The sequence below is a fragment of the Prionailurus viverrinus genome, chromosome C1 (assembly GCF_022837055.1).
Source record: "Prionailurus viverrinus isolate Anna chromosome C1, UM_Priviv_1.0, whole genome shotgun sequence".
Lineage (NCBI taxonomy): Eukaryota > Metazoa > Chordata > Mammalia > Carnivora > Felidae > Prionailurus > Prionailurus viverrinus.
In genome coordinates, this window is record NC_062568.1 from 122,327,108 (window position 1) to 122,345,219 (window position 18,112).

General features: G+C 38.3%; 1 protein-coding gene across 1 annotated transcript in view; it reads left to right on the forward strand.

Moving 5' to 3' along the window:
• The window catches only part of VAV3 (vav guanine nucleotide exchange factor 3), a 352,519-nt gene that overhangs the window by 229,369 nt on the left and 105,038 nt on the right, over window positions 1–18,112 (forward strand). Inside the window, exons 18-19 of the mRNA XM_047870461.1 lie at window positions 10,860–10,885; window positions 16,710–16,755. Coding sequence (XP_047726417.1) covers window positions 10,860–10,885; window positions 16,710–16,755 — 72 coding nt within the window. The remainder of the gene's footprint in view (window positions 1–10,859; window positions 10,886–16,709; window positions 16,756–18,112) is intronic.

Genomic DNA, 18,112 nt, shown 5'->3' on the forward strand with positions numbered 1-18,112 from the left:
TTAGCAATTATGCATTCAATAGCCTTTTGCCTCTCCCTGCTCCTCTTGGGCTCTCTTCCTTCTCTTTCTTTTCTGGCCTCTTTATTCTTTCTCTTTCTTCTTCTTTCTCTTTGTCCTTTTCCCCTGAGTTTCTCTTGTGTTTTATCAATAAGACCTTTCAAAATCAGTAAAACTTTTTGAACAGAAGAAAGGGATCTTTAGCAGCTTGAGTTCAAAAGGTAGCCATGTCAACCTTTGATTTTCCCAAAGGAAAAGGTGGACATTGAATTATTTTGGATAATATGAAGAAGAGTGAGACAGAGAATAATAGCTCATTTCAGAGCTGAGTTCAGAAAATGGGCAGTTGTAGAAAAGGTGTGAATTCCATTAGAGACTAAGATCACAGCACATTCTTCTCACTTTGCTCCTTCGGTGGATGGTTTTTAAGGTTCCCGTGAGCCATGAGCTCTCTGTGCTAGGCATGGGCAGCCTCGAGAAGGATCCCAAAGTTAGGTGAGCACCTGCACTGTGCCTGTCTGGTTAGGGCCCTCTGCTGGGTCCTTCCTGCAGGTACCTGTTCAATCCTCAGAACAGCTCCTCCCATTTTCTGATGGGGATCAGAGTGTTCATGCAATGTGCTCAAAGTCTGCTAAGACAAAGAGACAAGATTAGTACCCATTAATTTTTCTGAAGGTCAGAAACAGTTTACAGAGTTGTAAAATATAACAGAAGTGTTATATATTATTATTGTTATTCTTTAATTGACCATCTGATACAACTTATCACTTAAATTTTTGTTGTTCTGTCCTTATTTGTCCCCTCCTTTAATCTCTTTGAGGACAGTTAACATATTATGTGTGCATGGTAGGCTAATGTGTTTTTGTAAACCCCCCAGCCCTGTCTTAGGAGTTTCAGTCTGTGAGGAATATACAATGATCTCATAGTTGGCATGGTTCTTGCATTCTACTGGAAGAGTATAGGGCAGTAGTTGAGAGTCAAGCAGAAATGGTTGAAAATCTTGCTCTGCCTTTTGTTACCTACATGAGCTTGGGAATTTTACATAAGCATTCTGAGATTTTGTTTATTCTTCTGTAAAATGGAAATTAGAGGATTCTCGTGAAGATCAAATGGAATAATGTTGATGTTACTAACACAGTGCTGGGCACAATAAAAGCTCAGTGTTTAATCCATGGTGCTGTGATGAGAAGTCAGGTTTTTGTTTGTTTGTTTGTTTTGAAAGGGATGGCCTTAATCTGTATTTTTGCTGCTGTTTTTATGATGTGAAGAAAATGTGGATAGAAGAAATAGTGAGCACCAAACTTTGAAGTGATATAAATAAGTGATGCTAAAGGACTTCAAATTTTCAACTTTTACTAAAAAAAAAAAAAAAAAAAAAAGTCAATAGGAAATAGTTGGGAACTCCTGGTCATACAAGAGTGGTGCATTCCCCGTTTGTTCCTCTGTCACAGTTGCAGCATCCTCTGCCCTTCACTGAGTAGCTCTGGACCGGGAGACTGTGTGTGATAGCAATAAGCCCATGAGCTCTGGAGTCTTGGTCTGGTTTGAATCCCACTCCAGAGCTTACCACCTGGGTGACTTACTTAACCTTCGTAAGTCATTGTTTCTTCCCTCCTAAGGTAGGGATAATTACACCTAGCCTTTAAAAGCCTTTTTTTGGGGCGCCTAGGTGGCTCAGTCAGTTAAGCGTCCGACTTCGGCTCAGGTCATGATCTCATGGTCCGTGAGTTCGAGCCCCGCGTCAGGCTCTGTGTTGACAGCTCAGACCCTGGAACCTGTTTCAGATTCTGTGTCTCCCTCTTTCTCTGACCCTCCCCCATTCATGCTCTGTCTCTCTCTGTCTCAAAAATAAATAAATGTTAAAAAAAATAATAAATCTTTTTTTTTAATAAATACAAAGTCCCAGGTACTGTTTTATCACTGCTGTCAACTCATTTAGACCTATACAGATCCTTTAAAGTTGGCATTGCTGCTGTTCTTACATAGGAGAAACTGAGGCATAGAGAAATAAGTATCTTGCCTTAGTTGCTTAACCAATAGAGTGAAGAAAGTCCAGGAAGTCCAGCTCATGAGTTTGTTCTTTACCCCTGAGTTATGCTCCCAGTCATGTGAATTAGTGGTGAGGATATATGCCAAATGTGATAGATGCACAGTGCCTAACCCTTGTAAACCACCAGAGTAAAATCATGTGCTTGGTTTTTGTCTAAGAGAGATTTTCCAATTTTTTAATTTTTTTTTTAGCAAAAACACTTCTGAATTTAGTTAAATTAGTAACTACCAAATATGTTTAGGTTTCAGTGCTTTGAAGTGCTGTGAGAAATTCAGGCGTCCCCAGGACCATGCCTGCCCTTTCCCCATGGGTTGCCTCAGAGCTGGAAGATTTAGACACCTTCAGTTCCAGGATCTCTTATTTTAAGATGAGGAAACTGAGTCATAAAAGTATGAAAACAAGGTAACTAAGAATAAGGCTGTTCATGCCCTGCAGATTATAGATAATGGTTATTTACACCCATATAATTGATTAAAGGTAGCATCATCCTCTAAACTCTTTTATAGAATTCATCGTACTCAAAAGCAGGAAAAAAAATTTAAGCCTCTGTCTGAATTTACTTTTTGGAGTTGTAAACATTATTCATTTGCTCTCTTGGTTTTCTGCCTTGCATTCAAAGTTGTCCTGCATTTTCCTGTTTTATGCAACTGTGTCTTATTCTCTCTCTCTATTCTTTCCTGCTCAAGATTTCTAAGAGACTGATGGCATTGAATGCTCCTAGTCTGTTAATTAGTGGTGTGAGCTATTAAGAACCTGCCCAGGAGGCTGCCCTGTTTTGCCTCTAGATTAGCATTCGTGGGTAGCCCTATGACTAAAGGGCCATGCTTATCCTGAGTGAAGAGGAATCTGATACAGCTGTCAGCAGTCCTCCCCTTCACTCCCAAAGAGACGCCCTCTAAAAGTTGGAAGTTATGACATCCTGTTCTCGAACCCACCCCTTCCTGCACTGTAGTAGGTAGTAACTGCACATAGAGTGTGAGTTTGAGCTTGGTGAGTGTGGTAAAATAGGTAGAATTTTGAGGACATGGGCAAGCTAGAATGTATGGGTGTTTCCCAGCTAGCAGAGAATCAACATTGGCTTAGGTTTTGCACAGAGTACACTAGTTCAAAAGTATAGTTTTCGATGATGGGTATGACATTGGGGGAAATGTGGATGTAGGGGAGGAGGACAGGAGGGAGAACAAGATGTATCAAGGGCTGGAGAGCTAGTTTACTTGGATGGGGCTTTTTCTGGAGAAGGGCATTTCAGGAGAACTTGACTTGGGGGAGTGGGATCAGCTAAATTTAAACAGCTAAATTTAAAGCAAGTCAATGGTATTGATTTAGAGCAAATGCAAATGCTTAGATAATCCAGGTTCCCACATAAAATTTTATCTTAGGTGATTTGAGATTGACCTCAACTTTACAGAGCTTTATAACTCTATTGCTTAACGTAGTCTAACTATATTCTTAGGAGATAAAGAGAGTCTGATAGGCTCAGTATGAGTCAGGAGGCTACTTGTAGCTCAGAAAGCTGTGCCCAGTAGGAATAGTTAGATTATAAACATTGGGTAGTTGGGGTAGAAGGCAGTTCCAGAAAGTGGATCATGCCATTTTCTCTCAACGTTGGTCCAGGCGGAGAAGGGGGACTAGTTGTACAAAATGACACGGTAGCCCAGGAGTTGACGAAGGTTAGAGAATCTTCCGTTCTACTTATAATTGCCAAATACACTGGTCATCACAATCTAGGCCTTACCTAACTTGAGTTTTCCCTATTCTTCAGTACTCTTAACCATTCCCCTTGACACTTTCCTTCATATCCTAGCACATCCCCCATGCTGTCCTTTAGCTATCTGATAAATTTCCCTGGCATTAGCTATAACCTACACCCAGGCAGATAAGTCACTAGTTCCACATAAGGCTTTTCTCCTGAACTTTAGATTCAAAATTTCTATCTTCTTCTCCCATCTCCTTTCCCAGGTGTCCTGCAGTGACCTCAAATTTCACATGTCTAAAACCAGCCTCGTTAGTCATTAACAGAGGCTTCCTCTGCCTACTCCTTGTCTTAGTTAAAGGTTCAGCATCCATGCACTCACCTGAACCTGGATGTGCGCCTTGATGTGCCCACCTCTCTCATCTTCATTTACTCACCTATTGTTCTTAGCTCTCCTCCTAAGGCTCTCTAGAACCCACTGATAGGGTATTGCTATAGATTAAAAAAAAATCTCAGTGTCATTTGTTTGGACAACTGCAAAAGTCTCCTAACTCCTTGCTGTCAATCATACTCCTTCTACATGATTTCCAACATGATCTTCATTAAAATCAATTCTGATTGTAAGATTCTACTGCTCCCTCCCTATACCTTCCATTCCGTACAGAGTAGTGTCCAAACTTCAGTTAGACTGGAGCTGCTCGCTGATAAGAACGATACTTAAGTGATGCCCTTACCTTTGGAAAGCCATGGTAGGTGGATGAGTGAGTGGACAGACAGTGACAAGTATGAGTGACAAGTGATGAGTGGCTGACAAACAGATGGACAGTGTAATGAGTAGAAGTATAGCACTAGGGTTTCTGGGCTCTGAGGATCACTATAGTGTTGGAACCAGAAACAGGAGGCTGTGGGAGATTGGACAGGTTTTGATTCTGCCCTTGTAAAGACTGGAGTCCAACTCGATGAAGGATAAGTGAAATGAAAACCTTCTCTGAATCCCTGGCTGGTACTTTAAGAATTGAAGATAGACTTGGTAGGACCTTTGCATTCCTTTCTAGTATTTATGCAAGGAAAGGCTCATGCTCTGTGCATCAATCATCAGGCCTTTGACAGGGGAGCCTAGGTTAGGTTAATAAGTAGCGAGGAACAGAACCATATCACAGAACACCTGATGACAATAATATCTCAATTTCTAGGGAAGTATACTCCCTGATCCAGTCAATCCCTTTTCAGAATTCTTGCTGGGGTTTTACTGTTTCCTCTCCTTGAAATGCGCTCCCTTTTCTCCCAACAGTTCCAAGATCTATTCTTCCTTTACTTCCTCTACAAGCCCTTTGCCAATCATTTAACCTCACCTTAGCCACCCAACAGTAGTGTGAATTAAATTGTTCTCTAATTAGTTTGTATGTAGGTTTTATGTATTTGCTGTTAAGCAACTAAAACACTCCTAAAATACTTCAAATCCCATTGGGTTTACTACATAAACATTGATTTTTCACACATGCACTCTTGGCTATGAATTCCAAAGCCCTCCAAGGTAGCTCCCTTCTAAGAAATGGCTTGGGATCCGAGCTGGTTCCATCTTGGGACTTTGCAGATTCAACATATGGCTTCCCAGTAGCTGTTCTTAAAACCTCATAAACTGAAATGAATAACACTTTTTTTTCCTTTTAATCACACTGTATTGGTTAAAAACAGTTACATAGTCTCAACTTAATTACATGGGGAGGTAGACAATGTGTGGAATACATGGACGGTTTGGGCATTTTTCGTTTCCTCTAGTAGAGTATGTGTTCATTCCTGTAGGGAACGTATTTTCATCTTTTGTATTCATCCCTTAGTACCAAGTCCAAAGTCAGGATGCTTAACCTCAAGTTGTTATTCCCTTTTCCCCAGATAGGGATATCTCTGCTCCAATACAATCTTTAATAGTGTTGGATGTAGCTAGACACTAACCAATCAGCATGTAAAATAGCTCTTAGGCATTTCTTTTTGTGGAACTTAAGCCTTATTTGGATGTTGTCTTCCCTGAATTTAGAAACCTTTTATGTTTCTTGCTCTGTCACCCTTAAATTTACCTAGTTTTCATTCATCTTTGAAATAATTACTTGGCAAAAATGCAGTGCATTTCTGAATGAAGTAAGTCATTTATATTAATATTGAACTATGACAGATTATTAATTCAAGTGCATTTGAAATATTTTAAAAAGGTGTTTTTAGTTTTCTGTTTTGTATTTATAAGACAAACTGTGCAACTTAGAAACAAATTTGAAGGCTGGGTGATTAGTTTATGTCTTAACATTTGAGAATTTGCATGGATATGAAGAGCAGGCAATTTCCCTCTCTCATTTTCACTGAACTTGAGTTGATGCCTTCACATTCACCATGGCAACCTCAATGATCAACACGTACATGGCCTCTGAAGTGTGCTGCCAGAACTTTCCAACCTTAATAATGAATAGGTATGGACTCCATTACATGAGACTCTCTCAACAACTCGCTGCAGAGCTGATGCAATTCTAGAATGGCATTTCTTTCTCACAGCACACCACCAAGAGGGTCTAATCCAAACTGCGACCTTTTGGGAGCACTTGTGTTTTTCCCCTGCTAAACCCTTCTTACTCTGACTTTGATCAATAATAGCTTGCTTTGCAGCCTCTCAGTTTAAACAAAGAAAGTCGCACTGGAAGGCAAATATTGCTGGAGCAGAAACTTTGGTTTAATGCATCTTTTCCTTTAGTGTGAATGCAAGCCTCAGCTGCTCTAATATTTAACCAAAGCAGGTCCCCATTTGCTTCTCTGTTTAATCATTCTTTTATCTAGGCCAGCTCCTGCTCCTGCTGCTGCTATAGCCATTCCTAATTGGAAGGAAGTTGCCTTGGTATCCTAATGGTTTAAACCATTAGGATTGTTACCTAGAACCTCTACCCCAAAAGGCATCTGAAATGCCTTTTTTATTAATAATAGCGCAGTATTTTATCATAAGAGGTAAGCTCTTAGAGCATAGTTTTATTTCAGCCTTGTGCCACTAGGCATTTTATCAGATTGCTTTTACATGAACTGAGACTTGGTCATTGATTTCATTACCAAAAAATGACTTTGGTTCTACTTCATATGACTTAAAGCCTTTCCCATAAATTAGCCCTCTTTTTTTAATTTACCAAGAAAATTTTATTCTCATGGTTGGTTATTATTCCTTCCACTTAACTATTTGGGTGAGTTTAGTGATATACTAATGATTATTAAAGTAAACTGGAAAATATCATGTGGTCTGTTAGAGCTCTTGAAAAGACTTGAAATCAAAATCTCTTTCCAAGTATTTAAACTTTTTTCTTCCTAATATTGCTATAGATCTGAGTGGTGAACTTAACATTTGTTTAACTTCAAAATTTTATCAGTTCAACTGTCTTTTAGTTTTAATGTTTGACAAAAATAGCATGTTAGCCATGATGACAAGGCGCCTTCAAAAGCTATTCTGGTTATTACTTTTCTGTGGCCTCTTTTGAGACCAACCGTCTTACTGGACATTGATTTGTTTAGTCTTAACAAATAGAACTTCAGATAAGAGAGCAAATTGTGTAATATTGTATGCTTTGAGAGCCACTTGTATTGGAAAAACAAATATAATAGGACTGAATTTTTTGTTTAAACAAATGAATTGTATTAAGTGAATCTAAAGCCTCGGTGGAAAACAATTCTTTTACACAAATATGCACATTGAACCCTGTGCTGGCATTGAAGATGGAGTTCTGCAAAGCCTCCAAGCACCTCAGTAACACCCCTTCTCTGAATTACATTAAACCAGTCGGGACTTGATGAAAGAATGCAAGGTATAAACCCCTTGAGGGCCTGTGAGTCACCATCTAGAAAGGCTCTTGAAAGGGTAAGAACATTTTATAGTTTGATCAATAGCAGTCTGAGAATAGGCTGCGGGGTAAAGACAAGTTGAGGATTAAAAACTTTGGGAAACTTGAAGAATTGAATTACTCTCCTAAGGAAGTTCCCAGGAGAAAAAAGAGAGGACAGAAAGAAAGACTTTTTCATCAGATCTCAAGCAGCAACCTTTCTGTTTGGTCAGAATTCAGCTAAAATAGATTTGATGGTCATCAGCCCTTATTATCTTGATCTTGATGCAGAACTGTGACACACAAAGTGTTTTTTAGGGACCCAAGTACCTGCCATAGTAGTTTTGGGTACATATCAAGAGGAGATTGAAGATGGTGTTGGAGACTTCAAAATTAAAGCAACCTTTCCATAGAATATTTCATTGAAAGAGGCCCTTATTCTATTTTTCTAGCCAGAGTGAGCCTTTACTTTGAAAATGTATAAAGCAATTTTGGCAGTTGGGTCTTCCTGTCTCATCACTGTTATTTTAGTATAAGTTAAGCTGTTGCATTAGTATGGTTATCAGAATTTAGATTTTGTTTATAAAGGAGGCAAATAGTTCAATGCTGTGGCCACTAGGGTAAGTACAAAAGTAATAAGATAAGAATTGCTGAACTTAAAACAGGTTCTAAGAGTTATTTCAAGACCTTTGGGTTTTGCACTATTCTTAGAAAATTTACAGAAACCTACTATGACACAGAAGTAAATAAAAGCTGAGACTTTTAAGAGCCACTCTGCTAGACCCAGTGTGAGCAGATCAAAGTGTGAACTTCTCCATACCAACTCTATGGAGGACGTGGGCCTCTTTCCTGGGTGACAGGGTATAGAGGGTAGATATGGTAGCCATGAGGACAGGAAGTGGTGGCAAGGAAAAGGTAAGCCCTAAATAAGAACTCAGGTCCTTAGAGTTGGAGTTACATCCAGCACAAAGCCTCTTTTCCATTTTTCCTACTTGGATTACAATGAAGAGGCTTTGTGTAGAGGAGTTCTTAGTACATTTAATCAGAATTACGAGGAAAGCTGATGAGACATCAAAGAGAGAAAGCAGGAGCCAACAGGAAGTGCGTAAATGAAAGAGAGAGATTGGGTAAGGTGGTCAGCCCAGTCTGGATTGCTTCTGGCTTTGTACCAGTCACCTGTGTGCCTTGCTGGGACCTCTCACTCTCTTGAGTCCTGTAATAGGTGCTTACTCATGCAGGGAGCTGGCCACATTGAACTTACACACTACATAACAAAATGTGAAGAGCCTGTCAGTGAGAGTCTTCTATTCCTAGATCTTAGTTTCTGGGTAAAGAGGTACAAGTGTCTGCATAGTTAGATGGCCACCTTAGATGCCATCTTTTCCCCTTTCTGAGGAGCAACCAGATGACCCTCGTGGACCATAGTGTCTCACTTACTGTCACATCGGCGATCATAGGTTTTATACAAAAATATAATACATTTATAACATGCTGTAAAAGACCTACTCACAAGGACATAAAAATACTTATATGCAAAGAGTCAGAAAAAAAATGGTAATTTTGAATTGAAATTAAGTTGCATATTCATTTATGAACACTGAACCCAAAAGATCTGAGGTTTTTCCGTTTTGGAGGACATCTGGAAATAGCCAGCCTTTCTCAGTCTCCTTAGATGGAAAACTTAAACTCCTCTCCCATTTGGTGCTTCTTGCAGTTTATGATTCTCAGTTCAGGCTCTTTCTCTAACGCACCAGTAGGAGAAAAAAAAAAGTAGTTTAGGGCTATTCTGGAATATAAGTCTTTCTGGTCAAACCAGCAAAACAGGTGTCACACCTGCTGTTAGGAACCTAAGTTCACCTAACCTGGGTTCTTAGTCTTGACACAGCATCCAGCCAAATGGTACCTATAGAGACCCTTTCCACAAACCTCTTAGGCCATCTATCTTCTGAAACATTGCTTATTTCTAAATGAGGAAAATAAGTGAAATAGCTTTCTGTCCAGGAATACTCCTTTGTAAAGGCCAACTTTAAACCTGGCAAAGATGCCTTCATAGAAGGCAGTCATTTGTGAAAGCTGGTGGCGTGGGGCTTGAAATTGACAGGGGAGTGCACACTTAACTTTTCTATGGAAAGGTGACTTTGGTCATGAGTCTTCCATTTGCATTAATCAGAAGTACTCTTTTATAAAACAAAACAAAACAACCTTCTGTTCCATGCCCCAGGCAGCTTTCTGTGTAAAGCAATCTGTGGCAGCTAGTCAGGTGTTCAGGTTGGAATTTTCCCCTTGAACTCGGGTTGTGGGACTTCTTGTATGGTCTTACTGAAACAGCTTACAAAGCTCTCATTTAGGCCTGTCCTTTCTTTTCTGGTGTTTCCCTCAGTTTCTTCTTTTTCTCAGATCCCTCTTTAGAAGATCATTTTGGATGGGAGCAGTCAGGCATAGACTCAAAATGACAAGGTGTTTGCCATCACAGCCTGGAAAAGCAATAACATGTGTAGGTGCTCTTGGGTATGGAGAAAGGAAGCATAAGTATCCAGCAGGTGTCCACGTGCAGTGTGTTGCCTTTACTTTCAGAACAACCCTTCACCCTTCTGCCACTGTACTCACCTGCAGATCTCCGGGTCCTTTACAACTGTTAGTCATTTTCAAGAACTAAAATGTAATGAGTAGATTGTTGTTTCTGCTTACAGACGAGGAAACTGAAGATGAAAGGGAAAAATTAGCATTGGAGTCTAATCCTGTCAGTTTTGTATTTCCATCTTTAAATTAAACTGTCTTTCCCCCCCAAAATTAAAAAAATAAGAGTTACAGCCACTTAATGAAAAAAAATTCATATGCAGTACTGTACAGTGTTAAATTCACAGTTGTTATACTCAATGAAATACCTTTGTAACTTAGTGCATTTAGACTTAAAACTAGGTGTGTTGAAAGGTTCCCACCTAGCTTTTTCTCATGCATGTAAATTTAGTGCAAGCCTCTGTTTCAAGGAGCTTTATGTGGTTGGATTGACATTGCTTAATCAACAATTGAAAAAGTTGAGCATAACCTAGAAGTCATTTAGAACTGTGAGTCACTTTCCTGACAAGCCAATAAGGCAAGAGAACCTGGGTTGCAAAACAATTACTAGCCCAGCCTGAGGGACCCTGGAAATATATTACAAGTATTAGTTAGGGAAACAAAGCAGCAGTGTTTTACCAAGCTGCAGAGAACAAGCTAAGGTTGCTAACTAAACAAAATAACTTTACACTGACAATGCCAATTTTTACATTTGTTTCAGAACAAGGGACGCTCAAACCACCGGAGGTAAGATTAACATTTAAAAATTTTTTATATAACTTTTGCATTTCAGGTTGTTAACTTAAGCAGCTTGAGCTTTTAGAATGCTAAATGTTTGTCTTAAAATGGATAGAAACAGAGCTAGAGAAGTCAAGTGCTTATGAATTAAATGCACAGGTTAAATCAGAGGAATTTTCAGTCACTGTCTGGAGATCTTAGGTAGAGGGAAAATGTGAATATTTAAGAATGTGTGTGAAATGGAACATCATACTTAGGTACTTATTCAGGTAAATTTCAAATACTCTAACAACGTGTGGCCCTAATATCGGGATACTTTTCCCTAGTTTCCTGCAGAATTCCACAAAACCCTGAGGTTTGTAAAAGTTAATGCAACTATATTCATTTCTTTGGAATAAATATCTTTGATCCTACTAGTACAGAAGGAAGGTAGCCCTCACCCCAGGGAGTTGGTAGATGTGTCTCTGTCATGAAACATTGCATGGCTGCCCAACATTTGCTAGTCCTGAAAAGTTCTAACAGTGTTCATCTCAGAATGTGGTTTCATGTTTCTAGTAGTTGTCTATTTGAGCACAAACATGATTTGTATCATGTCTTATTGATCAAAAGCAAGATCTGATAGCATTTTCTTTCAGCTTAACACAGTTTAAGGTCTAATGGCTTAGAACTGTGTGATCCCTGTCACCTCTCAGAATAAAGGTATTTTAAAAAAATATGAAAGAATGAGAAATATGACAGATTCCAGACAACCATTGCCTTGGCCTTTAACCAAAAGTAGCAGATTTCTCATCTGACCTCCCAAAAATAGTATCACGGAGAAAATTAAAATATAAAATGTATGTGATTGGTTATGTGAATCAAAAGTACAGTAATTTGAGAATTTCAGAGTAAAAGAATGACAAAAAAACGTTCTATACAAAATTATTTTAATGTAATAATTATCATTAAGGGTGGTATAATATTTTTTAACAGGCTGGCATTTATATTGTGAAAATAATGAAAAGCACAGTAAGATTAAATAAGCAATTATTTCTGCTTCTCTTTTGCATAAGCGCATAATTTGCACATATAGGGTATCAAGAATGTGCTATGGGGATGCTCATATGCACTTCTTCAGTGTTTCAGTTAAGAATTTTAGTCTAGAATTTAGATCAAGAAATATCATAAAAATAGTTTATGTAGGCTTTTCTAGGGCTAAAATTAATTAATGTGAAATTTCTTTTACTGTTTAGTTGTCAGGTCAGGTTTTTCACCAGGACTATAAGGATGCTGCCAATGAAGATTTTGGAAAGTGGCCTGCTTTCTCTTATTCTCACACTTCCTTAGATTATTGAGACAGAACTCTGAACTTGAACGAAGTATTACTTTACATTTACCCTATTAGCTATATGTATTATTATTTTTTCCAAAGAAGATGATCTCACTTGATTTTATTTAAGTAATGTGAAGTGGGTGTATTTACAGAAAGTGTGCTAATAAGAAGTAGTTAATAATTTTCACATGATACTAAATAATTCTCTCCAAGCATTTTATCCTTTTAAAAAATTACACGGAAGCCTATTATGAAATGAATTAATTTTCACGTTGACTTTTTTTTAATGCAGCATCAGTGGTTTTGCGACTTGCTTAAGTATTGAATACAATAAGTGCAATTTTTATTTAATGTGTGATTCTGCTCATCTTTATTTTGGGTGCATAATTATAGTAAGCTCTTATATTACCCAATCTATTTGGAAACTGTAACTTGGTTTAAGGAGAAATGTAGCAAAAAAACGTTAAGAAGCATCTGGCACTTTATGCTTTTCCACCAAGACTGTGTGGAGGGTGGTTTAATTCTCCGAGGCAGAGGCTTGTATGATGTTCAGGAGTCTTCCTAGTAGTAAATAATAAAACCCTTTTGTAAGCTTTGTCATCTGTAGTTTCCCCACTCTTGAAGTTCTTTCTCTCCATATACCAGTTTGTAGTCCTATTCTGTTCCCCTTTCAGTAGCTATGATTGTGACTTTGTAATTTTTAATTTTACACTTTATTCTTAAGGCAGGTCAGTTTTTAATAGCTACAGGATCTGTAGGCCTTCATGAGCCCCCTTCATATTCATCCCATGTTCTATTCTGGAGTGGGCCTTCAGAAGCTGCCTTCAGCTGTGGGAAGTAAGATTATTATTACCTATCTATTTAACACATATGCACTCTAAATCCATTCCTTAATTTGGTTTTTTTTTTTTAACCTTTAAAACTGAGGAACCAAAGCCAGTTCCATAGCAAATGAAACTTTTGCTTATTTTGTTGGTAAAATCAACAGAGAATTAAGTTTATCCCAAGAGGCAAGAAGAGATTCTTGGATGATAAAAGTATTTCTTTTAGAGAAAGACAAGGTAATGGGTAATGAAGCAAGAAATAACTCAAATGCTTCTAAAATTAAGTTGGTTGGTTGTCCCCTCCCCTGCCCCTTCTAGTTTGATCAAAGAAGATTGAGAAAGTTCTAAAGACCATTTCTCCTGATCTCATGGGGCTGCATTTGACAGCTCCCAGGGATTGCCTCTAGGTGTGTACTCCTGTTTTCTCTCCTCTCCCTGCTAGGGACAAAAGCTCTGTCCAAGCTTTTGAGAATATAGGTGGGGGAGGGGAGTAGGTGGGATGGAATATGACAGAATGACAATTGAAATTAGCATTTTAAAATTGTTTATGGTCTGCTAAATATTTACAAATTTTTTTACAATGTAAAATAGCTTTTAGATGCTTTGTTTAAAATTTTTTTTAATGTTTGTTTATTTTGGAGAGAGAGACAGAGCATGAGCTGGGAAGGGGCAGAGAGAGAGGAGGACACAGAATCCAAAGCAGGCTCCAGGCTCTGAGCTGTCAACACAGAGCCCGACATGGGGCTCAAACCCACGAACCCTGAGATCACAACCGAGCTGAAGTCTGATGCTTAACCAGCTGAGCCACCCAGGAGCCCCTGGGTGCTTTTAAAGTAAAATAAATCTCCAAAGGCATTTGGTATACGTAGCTGAAAAAAAATTTTTTTTCAATACAACAAATCATAATTACACTCATTCTTCCTGTAGAAAAATTTGTTTTCGGGGTCACTGATTTTTCAGGAGGAAAAACCTAAAACATCAGTAGGGCAATAACTTTAGAAAAACAGTTTGTAATTTGTGTGCATGTAAACAGTCAAAATGCTATGAAGTTAATAGTAATGATGATGATGATATTATTGTTATTATCATTATTAACAACAACAGTAAAGTTGTCACTTAACTGTGTGGCCGGAAGTGTTCCAGGCATTTCACAGGACTCATTTAATTCTCACTACAAATGCTGTGAAGTAGGTGCTATTATTATCCCCATTTTATAGGTGAGAAAACTGAGGCACAGAGATGCTCACAGTCAAACAGCAGGTGCCAAGTGACAAGGTCTGAATTGGAACTCAGGCAGTCTGATTCTAGAATCCATATTCTTTTTTTTCTTAATTTTTTAAAATATTTATTTATTTTTGAGAGAGACAGATTGTGAGCAGAGGAGGGGCAGAGAGAGGGAGACACCAAATCTGAAGCAGGCTCCAGGCCTGAGCTGTCAGCAGAGAGCCCGACGTGGGGCTTGAACTCATGGACTGCAAGATCATGACCTGAGGTGAAGTCGGCCGCTTAACCGACTAAGCCACCCAGGTGGCCCTAGAATCCATATTCTTAATAATTATACCATGTTCAATCTCTCTCTCTCACTCTCTCTCTTTTGGATAGAGTGTGCACACGAGCAGGGGAAGAGGCAGAAAGAGGGAGAGAGAGAATCCCAAGCAGGCTCCACACTGTCAGCGCATGACCTGAGCTGAAGTTAAGAGTTAGATGCTTAACTGACTGAGCCTCCCAGGCTCCCTTCTCTATTGTTTTTTTCATACAGTGTTATATCAGTTTCAGGTGCACAGTGCAACGATTCATAGTCCTGTTCATTACTCAGTGTTCACCACATAAATGTACTCTTCATCCCCTTTATTTCAGCCACCTCCACCACCCCTCTGGGAATCACCAGTTTGTTCTCTGTACTTAACAATCTGTATGTTCATTTTCTCTTTTCTTCTTTGTTCATTTTTGTTTTTAAATTGCCCATGTGAATGAAATCATATGGTATTTATCTTTCTCTGACTTATGTCATTTAGTATTATACCGTCTAGGTCCATCTGTGTTGTTGCAAATTATTCTCTATTTCAGTCCTCACTTCAGGTAGTATAGCATTGGTCTTAAACCCAAGTGCTCTTTTCCACATTTTAAGTCTATGATTTTTAAATGGTGCTAGTTTGGGGATTCCAGGAATAAGGCCCTAAGGTTTTATTCCTTTCTTGCCTCCAGCATTTTGATTGTATACGGTATAAGAGCACAGAAAGACAGCTTCTACTGTACATTAAGAAGGTGAAGGGATATGTAGGAAGTAAGTAGCAACATGATATCCATCATTATTTATTTTCCTGTTGAAAATATTGTCAGTTGTGGTCATTGTCCTTTATAGAGAGAGCTCTGCAAAATGTTACAACATTTCAGGGAGAACAGATATTTTCATTGAAAGCAGCTTTCTTCCAAGTTATCAGCTATGAATCTTGGATTCTCACGCTTCTCCTTTTTGTGCCTTGTCTACCAAGAGCCCAGAGAGACATTTTCTTCTCACTTATAACAGTTCTCTTTATACTAGTTTTTCCAGTACAGTTACCCATCTTGCTCAACACAGGTTCACCGCTGATTTTAATGATCACATTGGGCTTTTTCAAATCCATTTTGAAAGTAGTTTGGTTAAAAACAAAAATTGTAAAAATGTCTTCAGTTTTCTCCCACCTTAGGAATCCTGAAAGTCTGCTCGATGAGCTTTGAGACAGGAAGGCTGTAAGAACCTATTTCACCCATTTAACTTGTGAATGAAAACAGCAAGAGGAACCCTAAGAAAAATCCATGGTTAATATGTGCTTAGCAAAGCCAAGTGTGCTCTGAATGAACCCAAGTCTCCTCCAAACACAGTCAAAAACCCCAACACAGAGAGAAAATTGCTTTTGTAAAAATCTAAATTTTGTGGTCGTTACAGACTCAGCATTTCATCCAGTTGTATAATAAAAAGTGATAAGTCCTTATTAGTGAGATTACTTATTAGGTGGGAATGAATTTAATTATTTGTGAAATGGAATATATAACCACGCATTTTCAAACATTTAAAATTTGTTTTGCATCTTATTTATAATTTTTGTAATGCACAATTTTTCATATGGCTTTCTTTTCTATAATAAAAATTAACTTTCATGTTTCACAAGCTGCATGCCTGTTTTATTTTTTAAAGTATTGAGATGCAAGTGACCATATTTAAAACAGCATTCTCAGTTAAATGTTTGTTAAAGTCAGAGCTTCAGATCTTGGTTTTGAGGTTGTATATCTTCTCTAGTCTCTGGCCTGTCAGGCCTCAGAAATAGCTGAGTTAGACTTTTAGACATCACATGTCTTTGCTAGGAGCATTTTCCAACCAAGAATAGCTACTTGGGCTTTGTTCTAATAATTCCTGTGTTCACTGTGACTTCCAAAAAAATTTTTTTTGTGCCATAATACCCAGAGATGGCAAATGAAAAGATCTTTCTTTTCTGTGGTGTTATATCAGCAACATCAATTATAGATGTTCAAGTGAAAGACTTATTAGAGAAACAAAAATGTTAAATTACAGACACGGTAGAAGCACGTTTCGCTCAAATTCAGTCATACTTTTAAATGGAAAAAGTGAAACATTTATTGGCCTTCCGAAGTATCACATATTAATACAATTTTACTAATGCAAAATCTTTGTTTTGCTTTGTTTCACTTTTCTGCATAGAAACGGACCAATGGACTACGAAGAAACCCGAGACAGGTGGATCCAGGTGTGTTTTTGATTACTTGTCTGTAATCATAACTTCAGTTAAGTGATTATGAAAGTATATGGGAATTGCTTTAGAAGGTCAGACGGATTGTTGGCCTTTGTTCCTGGCAGTTTGGTATGTGATGAGTGACCAGGAGGCGCCAGTCTACTGTGTAAATCATTTACCTGACAGTGCTTCCTGGGATAGGCTCACGTGATTAGTAACCACCAGTACTGCACTCAAGAACCAGCCATCGAGCTGGGTATTTACTTGCTGAACAGCTTCAGGCTCCCTGGTTAATGCCAGTATATCCAACACCCTCCCCTTCTTCCCAAATGTGGAAAGAAAATCATCCAACAAGCTAGCATTTAAAAATTAGCATTTTCTTTTTTTTGTTTTTGTTGTTTTTTTAATTTTTTTAATGTTTGTTTATTCTTGAGAGTTAGAGACAGCATGAGCAGGGGAGGGGCAGAGAGAGAGGGAGACACAGAATCCAAAGCAGGCTCCAGGCTCTGAACTGTCCGCACAGAGCCTGATGCGGGGCTCGAACCCATGAACCGTGAGATCATGACCTGAGCTGAAGTCAGATGCTTAACTGACTGAACCACCCAGGCACCCCCAAAATTAGCATTTTCTAAGGGGGTGAAGGAAGTTCATAAACTAGACAATTTTGGTACCCTCCTCTTTTGGGAAAATACTTTTCTTCATCCTTCATCTGTACTATTTTATAATAGAAGAATGAATTTAAAGACTTGGTGAACAAGTATCCTCCTTTGAGACCAATTATTTGTCTGCAGAGAGCATACAGTTGTTTTCTATTTAACATCATGAGGTTTGTTTATCATTATTTTAGTATAATTATTTTTCCACCCATTAAACAATGCCTTCCTCAGTTTAATTACCAAAGGTTTGTTGTGTAAATGGTCTTATTATTGTGGGTAAAGGGTACTCATGGCCAAAGGATTCCAAATATATGAATTTGATAATAAATCAGGTGGGGCATGAAGCAACCTTGCTGGAAAATAATCTGGATTGTGTTTTGTTTTCTCATCATAAACAGCATTCACCTAGTTGTAAACCTGAGCTTTCAAAGCATTCTAGCTTTTAACTGAAACCACACCCATGGTAGCCATGCCAATTTATGAGCTGTTGGAAAAGATTTATAGGACCTTTGTTGCCTCTGGCTAGAAATTGCCTCACTTATGTCCTGAGATCAGTTTAAATCTTTTAACTACAGAACAAAATTGAGGCCATTAAAAAAAAAAAAATAGGTGTTCTGGTTTATTTTAATAGTTCAAAATTCCCAACACAGTACACTTTGCAGAGGATTCTGCAGTAATATTGAGAAGTGACTTCTTCAGTTCTATTTAGTATGAGT